This window comes from Rhinoraja longicauda, chromosome 1 (assembly GCF_053455715.1).
Source record: "Rhinoraja longicauda isolate Sanriku21f chromosome 1, sRhiLon1.1, whole genome shotgun sequence".
NCBI classification, from domain to species: Eukaryota; Metazoa; Chordata; class Chondrichthyes; order Rajiformes; family Arhynchobatidae; genus Rhinoraja; species Rhinoraja longicauda.
Genome location: NC_135953.1, coordinates 19,668,621 through 19,689,380, shown reverse-complemented (window position 1 = coordinate 19,689,380; position 20,760 = coordinate 19,668,621). Strand labels below are relative to the sequence as shown.

At 40.2% G+C, this 20,760-nt stretch overlaps 1 protein-coding gene across 5 annotated transcripts in view; it reads left to right on the top strand.

Moving 5' to 3' along the window:
* LOC144598767 (protein FAM53A-like) overlaps positions 1–20,363 on the top strand; it is a 90,933-nt gene extending 70,570 nt beyond the window's left edge. For all 5 annotated transcript variants that reach the window (XM_078409165.1, XM_078409200.1, XM_078409173.1 and 2 more), the window contains one exon: positions 19,353–20,363. In XM_078409165.1, the coding sequence (XP_078265291.1) occupies positions 19,353–19,688 (336 nt within the window). In that variant the 3' untranslated portion in view covers positions 19,689–20,363. The remainder of the gene's footprint in view (positions 1–19,352) is intronic.
* Positions 20,364–20,760: the final 397 nt, after the last annotated feature.

The window sequence follows — 20,760 nt, the reverse complement described above, 5'->3', positions numbered from 1 at the left end:
GACTGACCTACATCCTGCTCTTTTGAAAGCAACACCAAGCAGCTCTAACATGGTGAGGCCAACAAGTGAAGCAGCTGGCATGAGACCTCCTAGAGACACGGGGGGTCAATTAGATGGCCCTAATCAAAGCAAAGTGAACTTTGTAAATAGTGTTGTTTTACTATATTTTCTCATTACAAGGTGAATATCTCTTAGTGAAAGTGATTCCATGCAGTATTTTGGAGGATATTTCCATAAGAATGCAAAAGCTACCCTGTGATTTTTATTCATCTGCTTGCTTACTTTATCATAAGGGACAGTTTTGTTGTAACAGCCAACGACACAACTGCCTGAAATGCTGGAAGAAGAGTATAGTCATTGTGAAAGTATTGAGAAAATGGTTTATGTAGCTACCTCTGGTATTAGTCATCGGCCTTTTAACGTACTACGAATGCACTCTTAGAAGTCCGTGCTGAATTCAGGCGGAGTGATTTATGAAGTACACTGAATAAGAAATGTGTTCTAGGATTTCAGAAAGGTCTATAAAAAGATTTTACAGCCTATGGACATCTATTGAGGAACTGGAGAGAGAGACTCTATTATACTACCATGTTGCTTAGAGTTGGCATAGCTGAACTGTCAACTATCTCCCCTCTGGTCCTTGCAAATAAAACTAGCTTTACATCTGTTTAACATCCAAATGTACTTTAAGGTGATCCAACGGTTAACCTCTTTTTACATTGTTTTAAAAAGAAAAACTAGTTTGCCGACTAATAAAACCATGTCTCCAGAAGACCGTGGAAAAGTAAAAGCAATGCGATCCGTTAAATTGTATTTTTCAGGCCAATTGTGTTCCTTTGCTTATGAATTTATAGAATATTTCAGATATGAATTTTGTGGGTGGTTTTGGTGTCTGTCGTTCCCTTTTCCCTTAAATTTCTTCCAGTCCAATAAACTAAACTAAACTAAGCCCTTAAATTTCTTCGTGACAGATCTTATCTTGTGGTGCAGTAAACTGGACCTCCTATCTCGGTTTTAAAGCTCTATTTTAACAAGCACTATTTAGTGTTGCCAAACCTTTTATACAGCAGTTCACTTTGCTGGTCCTGGTTTGCCATTGTTAATGCAAGCGTGTGCCAGCATATTCTGGCTCACTCTGCTGAAACTGCGAAGCAAAACAGGCCACTATGAATGTACTACAGTTCCGTATTAACCGCTGAATGGCACCTGAACGCTGATGGCAGTGAGGAACCGACAGATCCGCCTTAACAGCAAAATTTCACTGACAAATTCTTCAAAATTAAGTTATCAAGTTGTATTTTGAGCAGAATAATAACCATTTTGCATCAGTACAGAAACATTATTGTTCAATTAACTGTTTAAAATCCCATGACTTCAACTCCCTGAAGCTTCAGGACAGTACTTGCCATGTTTAAATTTCCAAAATGCCTGACATAGCCAATATCTTGATAAGGTTTCTGAGCCTAAATTTGGGAACAGTTTCTACCCCACTGTTACCAGACTATTAAATAGTCCTCCCATAAGCTAGTTCCGATCTCTCAACCTGCCTCATTGTGGGGCTTGCACTTTTTAATAATCTGTACTTTCTCTAACTAATGCTTATATACTATAACAGGATATTCTGCACTCTGGTATTTTTCTCTTTGCACTATTTGTACTTGTGTATGACTTGATTGAACGTATGCATGATATGATTTGACTAGCAAATGTAGCTTTTTACTATATCTCGGTACTTGTGACAATAATATATACAAATTGAAACCCATTGAGGATATTGCTGTCTATTGACTTTCTGATTAAAGCACATCTCTTTAGAATGCTGTGATGCACATAGGTTTCAATTTTTCAGGATTTGCTAACTTGCAAGTACCATTAACCTCATGCAAGTGACTGCAGATGCAATTAATGTTGATTGCAAATGTTAGTTATTTTAATACTTCACTGTTTTGACCAAGACATCTCTACATAGCTTTCAGCAAAACTGTTATAACATAAGTGTTGTGTTTACCCCACGCATCTTTAGGCTGACAACCAACTCTTTCGTCATGCTAACTTTAAGGGTCTAAGTTGGTGTCTGACAGTATGACACAAACTTATTGATCTCCTTCCTGCACAATGGCTCACTGTTGTAAAACCGGTGTCAACGGCAAACTTAAAGATCAAGGTACAGTTGTACTTGACATAGTCATGGAATGTACAAGGAGCGTAGTAAGGGACTGATCACATGACCCTGAAGGGCACCAGTGGCCAGGGTCAGGATGGAGGAAATGTGCCCAATTCTAACTGAGTCTGTAGTCAAGAAGTCCAGAAGCCAGTTAGTTGGGTGTCCCACGCCAAGGTCCAAAGGTTTAGGGATGAGCTTATTCGGTATCATTAGGTTGTTCCCTGCTCTCCCTCAATTTCTCTTTCCATCCCAAGGCCATAATCAGACAAACGTGCTTCTCCCTCTTGTACTTGTGGGTAGGGGCATCGAGTCTACTCTGCCATTCAATCATGGCTAATCTCTGCCTCCTAATCCCATTTTCCAGCCTTCTACCCATAACCCTTGACACCCATTCTAATCAAGAGTTTGTCTATCTCTGCATTAAAAATATCCAAGGACTTGGCCTCCACAGCCCTCTGTAGCGATGAGTTCAACAGATTAACTACCCTCTGACTAAAGAAGTTCCTCCTTTCTAAAAGATCGCCCTTTAATTCTGAGGCTATAACCTCTGGACCTCGACTCTCCCACCAGTGGAAACATCCTTTCCACATCCACTCTATGCTTTTCATTTTTCTGTAAGTTTCAATGAGGTGCCCCATCAACCTTCTAAACTCCAGTGAGTAGAGGCCCAGTGCTGTCAAATGCTCATATGCTAACCCAATCATTCCTGGAATCATTCTTGTAAACCTTCTCTGGACCCTCTCCAGATCCAGCACACCCTTCCTCAGATATGGGACCCACATTTTCTCACAGTTATTATTAATTTATCTCTGATAACTTGCACATCCAAATCATAATTACCTGTGTCACATAGATAAGTATATTCAAAGATTTTGAAAACGTAAGACTGGTCTGGAAATGCTGTGACTTCGTTTTTGTGAGTTGTACAATTACTCTCTTAACCTAACGATGAATCTTATTCCCACTGACAAGCTGGTATGGTCCTGATACTGTGGGAGTCGGCTTCTGTTTGCAGATTTGCTTTGCTGCTATACTACAATGTGAGATTTGTGCTTTAGTTGAGGAAACTCTGATTTGTAATGTTTTGTATTCCACCCTTTCATAATTGATTCTGAGATTAAATCTACAGGGAAAATTGCCTCTTATCTGTTCGGTTACTGTTTTCAGTAACAGTGGAGGATCTTGTAAGGAGCTTTTCTGTGAGATAATTTATCAAATAAATTACTAGAATGAGACACATAGTGATTCTGGTATAAACATATTGATTGTTGAGATTATTTATACATTATGGAGATTGAGCAGGAACACTGATTGTGGAGCAGCCAGCACCTTTGTGTGCTTGTTTACTGCACCTACAATGTAAATTTGTATGCTTTTGTTTTTACTTTTCAATGCATATAAACACTTGGGGCGAGATGATGGTAAAATCTGTGAAGATCAACTTCAGGTGGATAGCACTACAGTTCTGGAAATTATCACCTGCGTATGTTTCATTAAAAAGTCAACAATGATGTCTTAATAATCATAAAAAATAAATTATGGGGCAATGGACTAGTTAAATATCAGAAAATTATCCTCTTATGGGATTGAACATAAATGGAATCAAGAGTAGGCTATTCCAGCCTCTATACGCTCATGGCTGATCTTATATTTAAGTGTCTCATTGTTGCACGAACCCCTATCCTTTATGTGAAAATCTTTCGATCTGGCTTGAATATACTTCAACTGTTGCACAATGTACACAACTGTAAATCGATGTGTTGAAGATAATGATATTGACCCTTGATACTGAAGCATTATAGTATGAAGAGAAATGATATAGTTTTGACTCGTAGCCTTACTCCCAACATCAAATGTGTTGATTTATCTTTAAATGAGTATGCTGTGTGGTGGAGCAGTTTTAATTTTAAAAAGTCTCTTAATAGGCAATAACTTATTGAAACTTATTGAGATCCTTGGTAGTGCGGTGAGGTGCAGTGTTCTTAATTCCTAGGGCCACTTGAAAATCTCTGAAGGAAGTTTTGTCCCTGGTCTCTATTGGAATATGAAAACCATTACCCGAACTGGAGCGCCTTTTGCTGAGCGAGTATCTTGCTGTGTGCGGAAGCACCTTAGTTGTGAAGCGCGTCACGCTGCCGGGCGGTGGTGGTGAGAAGAGTTAATTTGGAGGCTCTTGGGGCCGGGCACTCGGGTGGCAGCTGCAGCTCCTCACGTTGGCGTTGTCTGCTGAGGGAAGAGAAAGGCTGGCAGCAGCTGCTTCCACTTTGCATTTCCCCCTCTGTAATTTAGTTTGGTCTAACAGAGTGAACTTGTTACAAAATATCATTAGCTTTAATGAGCTTGAGACTTGGCAAGTAGCTCCTGGATGAAGCTGCCAGCAATGATTGTTTTCAGCTGGCTTATTGCAGTTAATGAGTATTTCTGCGTCGGTGTTACCTTCCTGCAGATCGGCGATTTATTGTCCACCATTTTTGTTTTTAAATAGTAGATTTGGATAGCGATGGATCTAATTCAAAGGCTGAAATATTGCAAGGAACATATATTGATTCAGTTGTTTAGAATTGTCAGTAAAAGGGCCACAAGTAAAAAGATTCTCTAGAACTTGTCGCGTGAATCAATTGAGAGCATATACAAAGAGAAAACTACTGGGATAATCGTCTAACTAGGAAATCAGCTCATTGGAAGAGCACACTCCGAGCTTGAACTCTACGTTATTGTCACCTGTACCTACTTTTTGTATGCAGCTCAGTAAAATCTTGCTATACCAGAGGACAATCACACCCAGCACAAGAATGCAAGAATAATAGATTATACTGAGGCAGTACACGAGTATTGACCATTTAGCATCAATTCTGTTGAGTTAATATGTATAAGTTGTACAACCTAGAACAATAGGTTGTACAATGTAATTGATGGCTGAGCAGAGGGATGCAAGTAAATAATTCCCTGAAAGTGGTGTCGCAGGTAGATAGGGTGGTGAAGGCTCTTGCAAGCTGGCCTTCAACAGTTCGGAATTGAGTATGGAGGTTGGGATGTTATGTTACTGTTGTACAAGATGTTGGTGAGGCTGCACTTGAGTAAAGTGTTCAGTTTTGATCACCCTGCCTGAAGAAGGGTCTCGACCTGAAACGTCACCCATTCCTTCTCTCCAGAGATGCTGCCTGACCCGCTGAATTACTCCAGCATTTTGTGTCCACCCTGTTATTAGACGCCGCTAAGCTGGAAAGAGTGCAGATAAGATTTACAAGGATGACGCCAGGACTCGAGGGCTTCAGCAAGGGGTAGAGATTGGCAGGCTAGACTTCCTTGGAGTACAGGAAGCTGAAAGGTGCTCTTTGGAGGTGTATAAAATCATGAGGGGAATCGATGGGGGTGATTGCACCATGGTCTTTGTCACAGGGTAAAAGAATCAAGAACTGGGTGGCATATGTCTCAGATGAAAGGGGAAAGATTTAAAAGGAACTGAAGGGGTGACTTTTTCCGCATAGGGTGAAGGTTTTTGGAACTTTTCACTGAACCTCAGTAAAGCTTTTTTTCACTGTACCTCAGTACACATGACAATAATCAACTAAACGATCTGTCAGAGTAGGTAGTTGAGGCAAAGATAATAATATTTATAACTCACGTATGTTTGTGCAGTAGAATTAATAGCAGAACAAAGGAATCTCGGAGCACAACTACATTGCTTCCTGAAAGTGGCATCGCAGGTAGATCGGGTAGTGAAGAAGACTTGGCACACGGGCCTTCTTTCAGTCAGGAATTGAATATGAAGTTGGGACATTATACTACAGTTGCACAAGACAATGGTGAGGCTGTACTTGAAGTATTGACGTTTGATAGGAACATGCATAGGAAAGGTTCATAGGATTTGGGGCAATTGCAGGCAAATGGGACATCTTGGTCGGCATAGACACATTGTGTCAAAGGGGTTGTTTCCATCTTGTGTGACTCAAATTCTATGGCATTCAACAATGGGTGGATTAGGGTAAAGCAGATACCTTAAGCAGGAAAATATCAGCTTATTCATATTGTAATTTATAAATTATTCACCTATAATCTCTTTGATTATGATCTTAAGAGTTCTGGAATGGAGGGCTTTACTTATAGAGATTATATAGGTTGGATTTATTCTCACTAGAATGTAGGAGACAGAGGTGATGTTATTGAGGGGCATATGGGATTCATAAGTGTCCTGGTTGACATGGACGGACTGTAGGGCTCGTTACTGTGCTCTGTTTCTGTTATTCTGGGTGATAAAAGAATATAATGGTCTTTCTGAACATGTGCTGTGTTTAACCGTATCATTTTCTCAATGCCAGTAAGTGATTGAATTACTTTTGAAAATATGTCACTTCTTATGCACAGATGTCCAAAGTCCACATTTATTTTGCAGTCGTTTCCTTGTGAAGGCAGATTTAGCAATAGTACGATTTGCCTTCTGATCCATGTCTCATTAATCCATCCTAAGCTGCAGTCTGCACTCAACTCATAAATTCACAGTAAATGTGGGATTTAAACTAAATGGTGACTGTTCAGGTCCAATTATTGATGGTTGGAGTGATCTAGCTTGACGCTCAGAAATCGTTGGAGTTAATACTAGGTTTTGTTATTTATTGGGCTTTAGGTTTATTATCAACTGGGTCAGTCAATGTGAGTACCACAGCACAAGGATAATACCTGATTAAATGATGCCACAATAAAAGACCATTGATTTTGTTTTGTTTAAGCTTCTAAAATAAAACTAAATTCAAGTACTTACTATTTGTTTGGCATTCTACCAACTCGTCAGTGATGCCACGTTTACTTTGGGAATTCGGTGAGCACTGTTATATCAACAGATAATGTGAGCATTTTGTTCAAGCCACATTCCATGTTTGCAAATGAAGTATAACAAACTCCTTTTTCTTCAATGAGGGAGAGTAGAGGTATTTAAAATGTATCCAAACACTACCCTCTTTAAGCCTATTCACCTCAACTGGAGTACGGTATCTAGTTTAAATACTTGTGATAATCACATCTAGAGTACTGCAGTGAACCACCGGCCTTTTTAAAACATTGAATCCAATTGTCAACTTGAATGTGAAATCCGACCATGGAGTGAGAACCAAAATAACATTCTCTCGCCTATCTTGTGTGGCATGACAGTCGTGCTAGTAGACACAAAGCAGATCTAACTATTGCAATCAATCTTGATGTGGAGGGAGAGGGGAATCCTTGGTTCAGTGAAGAGGGCAGAAGGGCAGCCTGAGAGCACCACTATGCACTATTAAGAATAAGGTGCCATGCTAAATGACGCTGAAGCACAGGACTGCGTGCAGAATAGATAGCAAAAACGGATGGCAATAGACCAGGTCAAAGCTCGGCCATGGTGAAAGGTGATTGACAAATAGCTAGTTTATTGTCACGTATGCTGAGATACTGCTGAGATACAATGAAAGCTTGTGTTGTGTGCCAGCCAGCGAAAAGACAATACATGATTACAATCGAGCCATTCACAGTGTACAGATACATGATGACATGTGTACAGATCCAGTGGAGGTGAATATAACTCCAAAAATATTCCCATCTTAATTAACCACCTCATCAAGCATCTCCTGCTCCATTTGTGGCAGTGACTGAAGGTCCTATTGTCCTCATCAGCCACCTCAGGACTGCATAGAAATGGAACAGAAGCAAGTCATTCTCAATCCTGAAGGATGAGAATGTAAGAAATCACTTGGTTCAGTCCTGTTCAGAAAAAAGCTGGGAAAATCCAGTCTGGCCAATTACAACTCGGTCATTATATACTCAAATATTAGCATGGAAATAATGATGGAAATCATTGAGGATAGTTATGAAGTGGAAAGTACTCTTTAATAATTGACTCACCAGTACCCAGTTTGGATATTGCCACAGTGGTGAAACTGGTAGAGCTGCTGCTTCACAGCGCCAGAGACGTGGGTTCGATCCTGACTCCGGGTGCTGCCTGTGTGGAGTTTGCATGTTCTCCCTGTGATAGTGTGAATTTATCCTAGGTGCTCTTGTTTCCTCCTGCATCCCAAAGATGTGCAGGTTTGTAGTTTAATTGGCCTCTTTTAATTGCCCAAGTGTACAGGGAGTGGGCGAGAGATTAGGGTGACAAAGGGCTGGTGTTGGTGGGTGATCGTTGGGTGATTGTTGGGTGATGTGGGTCGACGGGCCTGTTTCCATGCTGCATTTCCCTAAGCTAAAACTTGCCTGGACTCGGCTGTACATCTCATCACAACCTTGGCAAAAACATGGATTAGATTTGAACTGCAGAGCTAAACTGAGAATTACTGGCACTGACATCAGGGAAATATTTGATGGATATGTCATCAAGAAATGGGAATAAAAAACTGAACTCTAAGCATGAAAAGCCTATTAAGATGGGAATGTCCTTTCAACCACCATTCCCCTGCCTTCTCCCCCCCCCCCTTAGTGGGTTCCACCATCATTCGCACTTAGATGTGGCAGCTAGCAGTGCTTTGATCTGATCTGTTGGTTTTGGGATCACTCAGCAGTGTTTTTGTGGTTAAAGTTGTATCTCGCACAAAGATAGTGATGCTTCTTGGAGATCAAACCTCCCAGCCGCACAGCAGGAGCCTCTCCAGTTATCTATCTTGGCTCAACCATCTTGGCAGCCTTGACTGCTTCACTTCACCTTCCATCAAAAAGTCTAAATTAGCTCTAAATGTAGTAAGTAGACTAAATATCGTGTAACCAGTGAATGTTCACTTCCTATTGCAACTCTTCAGCAAGTGAACAGCTCATGTGCAGCAAGATCGGGACAATTATCAGTCACGATCTAGTAAGTAATAGGCAATGACCGTCTCATTCCTATACATTCAGTAGTATGACCATTACTGTCATGCTGGGGATACCTATGGACCAGACACTCAAATGGTCCAGTCACATAGAAAAACGAATTGCAAGAGCACGCTAGAGACTGAGTATTCTATGGTGAGTAAATCATAGAATAGCCCAGTATTTGGCCCAATAATCACTGACCCCACATTAACCCCATCGCCCAATACTTGGTACACAATTGTATTATCCCCCCTCCTCCAAACTTAAATGACTCGAATATTCAGCGACCCAGCTTCACCCACCCTCAGGCAGTGCATTCCAGGTACTTGTAGCTCTCTAAATCTCTTCCCCTCATCTTCAACAAATATCCTCTATGTTTATCCACCTCAGTTAGGAAAGGTGTCCTGAAATCTCCACTGTTTATACCTCTCAATTTCATGTAATGTCCCCTCTTAACCACCTTTCTTTAGGGAGAATAAATCTAGCTTCTCCAGCCTCTTCTCATAACTGAACTGCTCCATCCCAGGCAACATCCATTTAGAACAGAGATGAGGAAAAACTTTTTTAGTCAGAGAGTTGTGAATCTGTGGAATTCTCTGCCTCAGAGGGCAGTGGAGGACAATTCTCTGAATACATTCAAGAGAGAGCTAGATAGAGCTCTTCAGGGGGTATGGGGAGAAGGCAGGAACGGGGTACTGATTGAGAATGATCAGCCATGATCACATTGAATGGCGGTGCTGGCTCGAAGGGCTGAATGGCCTTCTCCTGCACCTATTTTCTATTGTCTATTGTCAATCTGCAAAATGCACAGCAGTTGCTCGCCTTAGTTGCTCAGTCTGTGACCTCTACCACTAAAAGCAATTGCCGCAAGTGATCAGGAGCATTTCATTTCCCCTTCACCCATCTCTTACTTAGATATATTTTACTGTTCTTTGGTTACCTTCTGGTGGGCAGTTAAGGTTGAGAGTTAAATATTGGTCTTCACAATAAACCTCATGTCCAATAAAATGAATTTGACAAAATTGATATTAAAGCATCATTCAGGACGATTAAGCTGATTGCTCAATGGTTAGGATTAATGCTATAAGGTGCTTTCCACACTGATGATGGCAGCAGTGTTTTGATATGCTTAATGTTCATTTTGGTTAACACTGAGATTCAAGCTATTTAATTGTAACAAAAATAGCAATTACTTTTAGATATGACATTGTGCTTAAAACATTTTTAAGAGCTAGGAAATAAATATATTTAAATAAGGATATTTGGTTATTAAAAATGATTTTTAACCAGATGGTATTAATTTTGTAATTTTGGTGATGACATCTATATTTTTATAAGTAAAAGGCAAAAATTATTTCCCCCTGCAGGCACAGATGTGGGGGTTGGAGAACAGACGTCTACTGGGCCTTTGATTCTGGCTTCATTTCCTATTACTAGTAATTTTGTGACCGTAGCAAAAAATGTACTCAATGATTTTTCATCCAAATTTGGCATTTAAATGTAAATCTTAAGCTATTAATACAGTTGTAATAAATTGCCACAAAAGTTGACATTAGCGCTGACTATCTGATGTCTATATGTCCACATGAAAAAAAGCTTGGCTTTTTACTGTCATAACCCCAAAATCTTTGCTACTTGTTAAGTATTCGGCAAGTGCAGTGACAAACGATAACTGCAATGGCCAAAAATACTGTTTTTTGTAATGTTGAGCGAGGCTTATAAATGCAGTTTCATAAAGGTTCAGCAAAAACTTCTGCAGTTGCACCAAAATGTTTATTTATAAATTCCATGATGTCTAACTGTATGCTTTGCCTACTGGTTTCTCAAAATGTCTGGCCCCTTTCATGTATCTGTACGAGCCCCGAGACCCCTTTGTGTTTAGACATTGTTTAGAACTGTCCCTTTAATTATTGCCTCTTTACATCCCATCTGCCAAAGATCATTGCCTCACATTTCTCTGTACTAAATTACATTTCCCTATCGTACTTTGCTGTCTACATCCTGTAGCAGTAGATTGGTATTATTTTGCCGTTTGCTACACCTCTTGTGTGTCATCAGATTTGGAAATGCTAGTGTATTTTAATCTCCATGTGTAAAATTAGTGATTCTCTCACTAATCCATGGGGACCATTTTCCAGCTTGAAAAATAACCAATACTGTCACTCGCTTTTCCCTTCCCTTAAGCCATTTTTTTCCCCTTAAGTGATGAATGCTCCTATCAGGTGAAGTGAGCAATTTGCTTTTTTAAAAAAAAGTTCATTTGTTAACATCAAAGGTAAATCGGTGGGGATGTGAGCGAGAATAAATTGCGCAGCTACAGGGAAACAGAGGGACCTGTGAGATAACTCGATTGGAAGCTTGTATTCACTCAAGGGCACGACTGGTCTCCTGTATCCTGAGTATACTGGTGACTCTGAAAATCTGAACATTTACTCAATTTTAGATGAGAGATTCTGGAGTACAATGTGTGTGTGTTGTGGTGTGCATATTTTTCTGTGTTGATCCATGTGTTTAGGTTTGAAAACTGGCCTTGTGCCAAAATAAAGCCTGTTCATTCAGAGAAAACATTAATTGAACGTGAGGATTTTTTTTTCTGAATGGAATTGAATGCCGTGGCTACAGGCAAAAACCGTGCTTCACAATGGAACTAATGCGTGAGTTCTAGCCAAGCTAAACCCAAGATGGATGTTGGCCTTTTCTTTCTGAGCAATGCATGAACAATCCGTTGCTTTTACCCATTGTTCCCAAGAAGAGCATCCATTTAAAGTTCAAATTCCAGCAGACTTGAGAAGAAGGAAAGCAATAGCTGGGCCCAGGAGATGATAATCAATTGTCAAGACTGAGCTGCAAACAAACCAGTGCTTTATCCTGTGACAGCACATAACAGGATGGTGTACTTAGTTATGAATAGAGGCTGGGGGAATTTGTTGCAATGAAAGAGCAGTGCTAAGGTGGCGGGCGCTGAGAGCATCTGGCGTTTTGCTGCTTTCAGATCACCATGGGGATCACAAAGTGAAATTAGGCCTGAAGTGAGCTTTAATGAAGTAACCTTCTGTATTCATAGTCTCCCCTTGGTTTTTGACAACGGGTTGGCTAAAGAATGGCCATAACAAGGCCTTGGAGAGAAATCTGTACCAAACTTTTTTTTATATTAAAAAAAATCTTCTGTAATATTCACACTTATTGGGATGAATTTGGTTTCTCCTCCCCCACTTTCCCAGGATGACGCCAGGTTAAACAATTATGAGTCATCTTCATACTACAACATAATCACACATGTATTTCTATATCTTTGTCCAGTCGTTAATTAAAATTACTAACTCAGTCCAGTCTTATGCCACCCTATTTTAACATTATCTCCTACTTTCAGATTCTGGAAAAATGACTTCAACTTTCCAGCCTAGCTTCATCATTGTACTAAAAAGAAACAGCCTTTTATCTGATCCTTGAATTTGAATCTGTAAAGAAAAAATGGTGGACTAGGATTGAAGAACCAATTATCTCTGAAGGATGAGGTGCAGAAGCATTCTGAATATAAGCGATGAATGGCCTAAGAGGCAGGCAGGCACCACTCATTTCATTGTTTTCTATTGTTTTTTTAAAAATATAGCACGGTAGTTGAAATAGATCTAAGCGGCAGTAAATAGTTATCTAGAATTATTTTTAGCTTCCAAAATGTACTATTTTCAACCATAAAAGAGACAAAGGGCCACGAGTGAAGCAAACGTATGGATAACATTAATCAGTGTTTGAGTCATAATCAAAGCAAAGTGGTGAGTCCTGAAACTGGGACTGATGGATTAAAATATAGGCCATCGTTCAAGTTGTTACAAGATATTGTGGAAAGTCTATTGAACTGTGACCTGGATTTTGCCCTTGCAATGTTGGGGGTACATAGCATTGGAAATCACGATCCCATGAAGTTTTCGGCAGCTTCTCAATTATGTGCATTCATAGTTAAAGATGGTAATTGTTGTAAGCATTCCCTGTACCTAAACAGGATACGCTGGGTTTTGCCTCTCCCATCGTAATCTTCAGTTTAATGTAGGTAAGTGTGAGGTTATTCACTTTGGAAGTAAGAATAGAAAGGCAGATTATTATCTGAATGGTGTCAAGTTAGGAGGAGGGGGAGTTCAACGAGATCTGGGTGTCCTAGTGCATCAGTCAATGAAAGGAAGCGTGCAGGTTCAGCAGGCAGTGAAGAAAGCCAATGGAATGTTGGCCTTCGTAACAAGAGGAGTTGAGTATAGGAGCAAAGAGGTCCTTCTACAGTTGTACCGGGCCCTGGTGAGACCGCACCTGGAGTACTGTGTGCAGTTTTGGTCTCCAAATTTGAGGAAGGATATTCTTGCTATGGAGGGCGTGCAGCGTAGGTTCACTAGGTTAATTCCCGGAATGGCGGGACTGTCGTATGTTGAAAGGCTGGAGCGATTGGGCTTGTATACACTGGAATTTAGAAGGATGAGGGGGGATCTTATTGAAACATATAAGATAATTAGGGGATTGGACACATTAGAGGCAGATAACATGTTCCCAATGTTGGGGGAGTCCAGAACAAGGGGCCACAGTTTGAGAATAAGGGGTAGGCCATTTAGAACGGAGATGAGGAAGAACTTTTTCAGTCAGAGGGTGGTGAAGGTGTGGAATTCTCTGCCTCAGAAGGCAGTGGAGGCCAGTTCGTTGGATGCTTTCAAGAGAGAGCTGGATAGAGCTCTTAAGGATAGCGGAGTGAGGGGGTATGGGGAGAAGGCAGGAACGGGGTACTGATTGAGAGTGATCAGCCATGATCGCATTGAATGGCGGTGCTGGCTCGAAGGGCTGAATGGCCTACTCCTGCACCTATTGTCTATTGTCTATTGTCTATAAATCAGTAAATTTTCAGAATGCGGTTATCTGATATGAATCAGGTTTTCATAAACTGTTCACATAGGTAAATGTCACCTATAAGTATTGTATTGAGATATAAGTGAGATTTAGAGGCATAATAATGTCATATTAAGTCATTATTACCTTCACTGGCACTATAATTTCCTCCATTTCAAAAGATTTTACTTTTAAATTTATTATGAGCCACAGTCTTGACCTCATGCAATCCGGTCTTTATATCCTGTGCTGTAAAATGTCTGTCAAATGTCCTTTACTATATTGGTCTACGGTCTGAGAGACTTTCTTAGTATGGTTGACTGCACTCCAGTTGCACGAGGCTTTTGTAGAAATAACCACAACAAATAGTGGGAAGGGGAAGCCCATGTCACCAAAGCAACTAGAATTTCTGTGGGAAGCTTTCTCTGTGGTACAAGACAAGGCTAGCACTTTGCCACTAACTGTAAATTTCAGGCAATCAGTGGAGATACTTTAGCACTTTTATTTGTGGAACCAGCATTTGCAGTTACCTGCATCCAAAATTTTAATAATGGCAATTTGTATTCATTGAAAGCCAACACCAGTTTATGGGATTTGTTTGTTCCTGGTAAAATTGAAGAAGGATGGTGTGGTTTCATTGGGGTGAAGGCCAGATTTGGGAGGGGAGGTTCTTTGGATCAACTACATTGATATTTGATCATTAAAAGTCAAAGTGCTGGAGAAATTCAATGGGTGAGGCGGCATCTCTGTAGAGGGATCCCGAACCGAAAATCATGTTCTCCAGAGTGGCTGCCTGACCCGCTGAGTTACACCAGCACTTTGTCTTTTTTTGTAAATCAGCATCTGCCATTCTCTGTATTCAAAATTATAATAATGGCTGTTTGTATTCATTGAAAGCCATCTGCAGTTTATGGCATTTTCTTTTTAAAATATTCTGTCTTTGGTCAGGCTAACAGCAGAGATTCGTAAAAAGCAAAAAAACAAAATGGTCACCACAGCTCATCATCCCTGTCTGCCTTTTGGCGGCATCATGGCTGGAACCTGTCTCCCATTCACCATTGTCCCTGATTTTCATGGTGTTGTCAAACCTGCTGATCCCAGCTTTGAATGTGCTTCAAAAGACAAAACGTCCATTCCCTTCTGCACTGAAAAAATCCTTACAATTTACAGATGAGGTACCAGTAATATTTCAAACTTCAGTGGGATAGATCTACCTCATTGGTGACCCTGGGACTATCCTTTATCGGACTTTGCTGGCTTTACCTTGCACTAAACAATATTCCCTTATGTATCTATACACTGTAAATGGATTGATTGTAATCATGTGTTGTCTTTCCGCTGACTGGTTAGCACGCAACAAAAGCTTTTCACTGTACCTCGGTACACGTGACAATAAACTAAACTAATTAAACTGATTGTATTATAATGGCTGACAGTGAAATGGAATGAACCTATTTCCTGTCTGACTGTTAAAATGTTCAGGTCCACTTTTGCTGAGATGCTCATTAGAACTCACTGCTGGATGTGCACTTTTATAGCTGCTGTTAAATCAAAGATTCCTCATTAATTATAAAGTGATTGCAGTTTGTAGATAAATGCAGTTTAACCTCAATGGCTGTTTAGCAAAGTTGAGTCCAGTTCCTGCTTGCTCAGATTATTCTTGCAAGATATTGTCACAACTTGATATTTCATACAGTGATGTAGCCGTGAGAGCTGCTGCCTCACAGCGCCAGAGACCCGGGCTCGATATTTACCTTGTGTGCTGTCTGTCTGGAGTTTGCACATTCTTCCTGTGACTGCGTAGGTTTCCTCCCACAACCCAAAGACGTGCAGTTTGTAGGTTAATTGACCTTTGTAAATTGACTCTGTAAACTGAAGAAGGGTCGACCCGAAGCGTCACCCATTCCTTCTATCCAGAGATGCTGTCTGTCCCACTGCGTTACTCCATCATTTTGTGTCTATCTCCTGTAAATTGACACTTGTGTGGGGAGTGGGTGCAAATGTGAGATAACATTGGAACTCGTGAACGGCTGATCAATGGCCAGCATGAACTCGATGGTCTGTGGGGCCCTGTTTCCCTGCTGTACCTCTGAACTAAACAAAGGCATTCAATTTCCCAAATTGACTGTTTCCTTTGAATTTTAGACTGTGTTAATTGTCAGTTAAGTTTTTATTTATTGCAACATTCTGCGTTGTAATCTGCAATGTAAGGTGCTTTGCTTTAAAACGAAAATCAAAATTGAATTCCATTTGTTCATGGACAAGTTTAACCTTTTTGATGAATGTTTTGAAATGAATGCTGCTTCGGTCCTATGAGGCCCTCAGTGAAATATTCGAACTTAAAATATCTTTTAAGTTCAGCTTAATCACTGCATAACATTGCAGCATATAACTTATTTGGTCAATCATATCTAAGTCAGCATGCAGTTGGTTACGAAGTGTCAGATCAATTCTGTTGTGTTGCTCTTTTTCACCCTGGCTCCTAATCTAGTACAATTTTGTTTTCACGCTATTCCCTTGGAGCATGTGAGAAATCATTTCAGAGGTTAATAACGTAACATTTTAAATAAAATGCCTGGCTCAGTTTGTGGTCTGAGTGGTTGTTTGAAATTAGTGACCTCTGTCATGGACTTCTAAATCAGAATAACTATTTCCCTGTTAAATATATTTAAACTCTAACTTTAGGAATCTCTAAATCCGATTCTGACTAGTTTATTGTCATATACATCAGGGTACAATGAATTTCCTTGTTTGCAAGGAACTAGAGGTGAACTACCTGTACAGCAGCTCTGATTAAATTAGGGTTTTGTCCATCACCCTGCATCCTTAGATCTATGTTCTACTTTGTCTTTCTGATTGTTTGCATTGGTTTATTATAGTCACAGATACGGAGATACAGTAAATAGCTTGGAGGAAGGAACTGCAGATGCTGGTTTAAACCGAAGATAGACACAAAATACAGGAGTAACTCAGCGGGACAGGCAGCATCTCTGGGGAGAAGGAATGGGTGACGTTTCGGGTCGAGACCCTTCTTCAGACTAAGTCACGTGAAAGGGAAACGTGAGATATAGACGATGTAGATAAAGAACTTTGTTTTGTATGCTGTCCGGGCAAATTGACCATACATGTGTAGTCGTACTTCCTGATCTCTTTCCTGGCTTCCATCTCATCGTTATTTATCTGTCAACAGAGACAACAGTAGTATCATCAGCGATTTTAAAGATTGAATTAGCATGACTTTTAGCCCCACAGTCATGGGTGTTCGGGAAGTAGAACGGGGACTGAGCATACAATCCTGGGGGACGCCAGTCTTGAGGGTCAGGGTAGAGGAAATACTGTGACCAGTTCTAATCAATGGAGCTCTGTTTGTCAAGAAGACCAGAAACCAGATGGATTCCCCCGGGTTCCAAGAGTTTAGAGGTTAGCTTATTCTTTGTAATGGTGTTGAAGGCTGAGTGGTAGTCAATGAATAGCAACTTGGGTGTTGCCATTGATAAGATGATCTCGAGCTAAATGTGGTGAAAGGGAGATGGCTTCCTTCGAATTTGTACTCAAATTGTAGCTGGTATGTTTATCAATTATCTCTGAGACAGCTGTAGAAAATTTGCTTTTGTGGTTCTTTGCAGTTTAGTACAACGCTGCTGTGCTAAAAGAAGATATTGATAGCTCCAGCTTGTTTATCAATAGCGAGAAATACATTGGAAGCCTTAAAATAGGATTGAGTCATTTAATTTTCCTTATCTCAATTTGATCAGTTTCAAATTTACTGTCAGATTAAATCTACAGAGTGGTGAAAAATATTTGTAACTGAAGTACTTTTCAGACACCTGAAAACATTCATTCTTGGCCAATCTTTTCGGGTTGATATGAAAAACATCACTCTTTGAGTCAGTTAACAAATTGCAGTGGGTTGATTTCCTTCACACTATTGTGTAAGTATTACCTTATTGGTAATTTTGTGAAATGTGTGGTTCTGGGTTTTCACTGTCTCCTTTCATGCAAAGCCCATTGAATATCAGCTACCAATTGAGTTTAAACAAAAGGACACAAAGTTCTGGAGTAAATCAGTAGGTCAGGCATCATCTCTGGAGAATGTGGAGAGGTGATGTTTCGGGACGAGACCTTTCTTCAGACTACAATCATTCTGAAGGTCTTGACACATAACGTCACCTATCCACGATAGTTTAAAGTTCTCCAATGTGGTGGATGGAAGGTCAGGGCCACACTCTAGCTGGTGAGAGCACTCTAGCTTGTCAGTTGCCTGATAACAGCTGGAAACAAACTGCCTGAATCTGGAGGTATGCGTTTTAAAATTTCTGTACCTCCCCTCGCCCATTATGCAAGAAAATGTGTGCCTCCAGATTCAGGAACAGTTTCTTCCCAGCTGTTAATTAGTCAATGAGGATGTTGCCAAGAATAAAGTGTGTGAGCTGCAGGGAGAGGTTGAGTAGGCTGGGTCTCTATTCCTTGGAGTGCAGGTGGATGAGGGATGATCTTATAGAGGTGTATAAAATCATGAGAGGAATAGATCGGGTAGATGCACAGTCTCTTGCCCAGAGTTGGGGAATCGAGGACCACAGGACATAGGTTCAAGGTGAAGGGGAAAAGATTTAATAGGAATCTGAGAGATAACTTTTTCACCCAAAGGGTGGTGGGTGTATGGAACAAGCTGCCAGAGGATTTAGTTGAGGCTGGGACTATTCGCAACGTTTAAGAAACAGTTAGACAGGTACATGGATGGGATAGATTTGGAGAGATATGAACCAAGCACAGGCAGGTAGGACTAGTGTAGCTGGGATATTGTTGGCCAGTGTGGGCAAGTTGGGCCGAAGGGCCTGTTTTCACACTGTATCAATCTATGACACTATCGGTGCTCTCATTAGTTAGAGTGTAGTCCTGACCTCGAATCTAACTTTGGAGATCTTAGATCTATCTTTAATCAGACTTTATCTTGCACTAAATGCATCCTTTACCTGTGCACTGTGGAAGTTTACATACTTTTTGTTACTGGACAGCTTGCAAACAATATCTTTTCACCTTACCTTGGTACACATGACAATAATAAATTAAACTAAACAGAGATGCTGCCCGACTTGCTGAGTACTCCAGCAGTTTGTCTTTTCTTTGTATTGACCAGCATCTGCTGTACCTTGTCCCTAATTTTGACTGCCCAACTGCGAAATCTCCTCAAGGTAGGCCCACTTTGAAGAAGTTCTCCTCTCTCTGAATTAAGTTTACTTGTGTTGGACTAAAATGCACTGTTACATGAGACGTTAGGATAGAAAAGTGATGGAAATGAGTGATTTTGGAATAGAAATAAAGAAGTCGAGGGAGGCAATTTACAGTTGAAGATTCCCAATGTAAGTGCTTTAAACAGCAGGGACCCACAAGGGGCCATAAAGCTTTAGTCTTAAGGCCTCCTACCTTTGTATAACCTTGCCATTTAACCATATTACACCTTTTGGCTTCAGAGAACTTTTAAGTTGTTTATTAACACAAACTGTCTTTTTAATTTTAGACATTAAAGAACTCAAAAAGCCTTTGCTCTCTCGACTACGAAGAAGATGACGATGATGAAGATGATCACCATATGAAGACTATTGTCTCATCACCATGTGACTCAAATGACCTTTTAATGAATATCATCACTCCAGGCACCAGCCCACTGAAAGAGCATGACTCTGTCAGGTATCATGTCCCAGGGGGCCGAGATGTTTGCCGCCCAAGAAATTTTGGGAAAGAAGTCCCTGTGAGTGAAAGTGAGGAAGATACAAGTGATTGTGAAAGCACTGAGGAAGGAATATTTCCGCTGGACTATGGCGATCTGGATCTAGAACAAATAGAAAACAACTGAATGCAGCAGCGGTGCCCTAGATCAGACTGGTTGTTTTTATACTTTTTTTGTTGTAGTAGAGAATTACTTTACATAACTCGTGTCCATTTAAAAAAAAAAAAAAATCCATTGGTTATTCTGGGCTGCTTGAAGGTTTTTTGTATAAAGCACCAGTAGTCCATTTTGTGCACAGGAGACGGTAGTGTTCAGTAACTTTATCTGAAATGCACAGGGTTACTGGTTGTGAGGGGTTTTAGAAACCTTTCGGAGGAAGAAATTTTCTACAAATCCTTCTGCTTTGACGATATTTTGCAGTCTGTAGTTTTTGAAATGGTGGGTAAAGCTGACCTCTACAATGATTTTTTTAAAAGGGCATTCTACATTAAATTACACAGATTTAACCACGGTGGTGTTGGTGCAGGAATAGTGCTGCTTTTTTTGGGGGGGGGGGTGGGGGTTGGGGGAAAGAAGTCAGTGTTCCAACAAATCAAATTGATGTTGTACTTTTTAAAAGAAAAGTAATGACCTAGATAAACTTTAAATGGCCAAATAGACACAATGGACATCTCTAATAACGTCACAGGAATGCATTTGAGCTTTGGAAAGAGACTGTGATTGCCTGTTGTGATCAATTTCCCAGAAGACAGAAACCTCAGCAATACTAGAAGGAAGACTTATAGTCTTTAAATGAAATAAAATGGATTTTTGCTTTGCATTTCCTCCTGCAGTGTGCATTCTTTATTTCCTGGCATTACCATTTATTGACCTATACAGTTTTTGTAAATCACCATATGCAAAAAAAATCTTCACAAGCAAAGGTATTTGAGGCTGATTTTCTTTTAAGTAAGTTGCCGGAATTTCTTAAATTAATTTATGTATTGAGTTTAATGTTTTTTTTGAACCAAGAGTTATGATCAGTCTCTGGACTTGCTAAAAATATGAAAGAACTATACAACCCATTGACAAACAGACCATTGAGATATCTAGATGGTATTTATTTTAACTAGATCAAATTAAGGGGAATGAATGATTTCTATTAGAGAGAAGGAATGATACCGATTTTTTTAAAGTAGATTTTTGGCATGTTATGAAC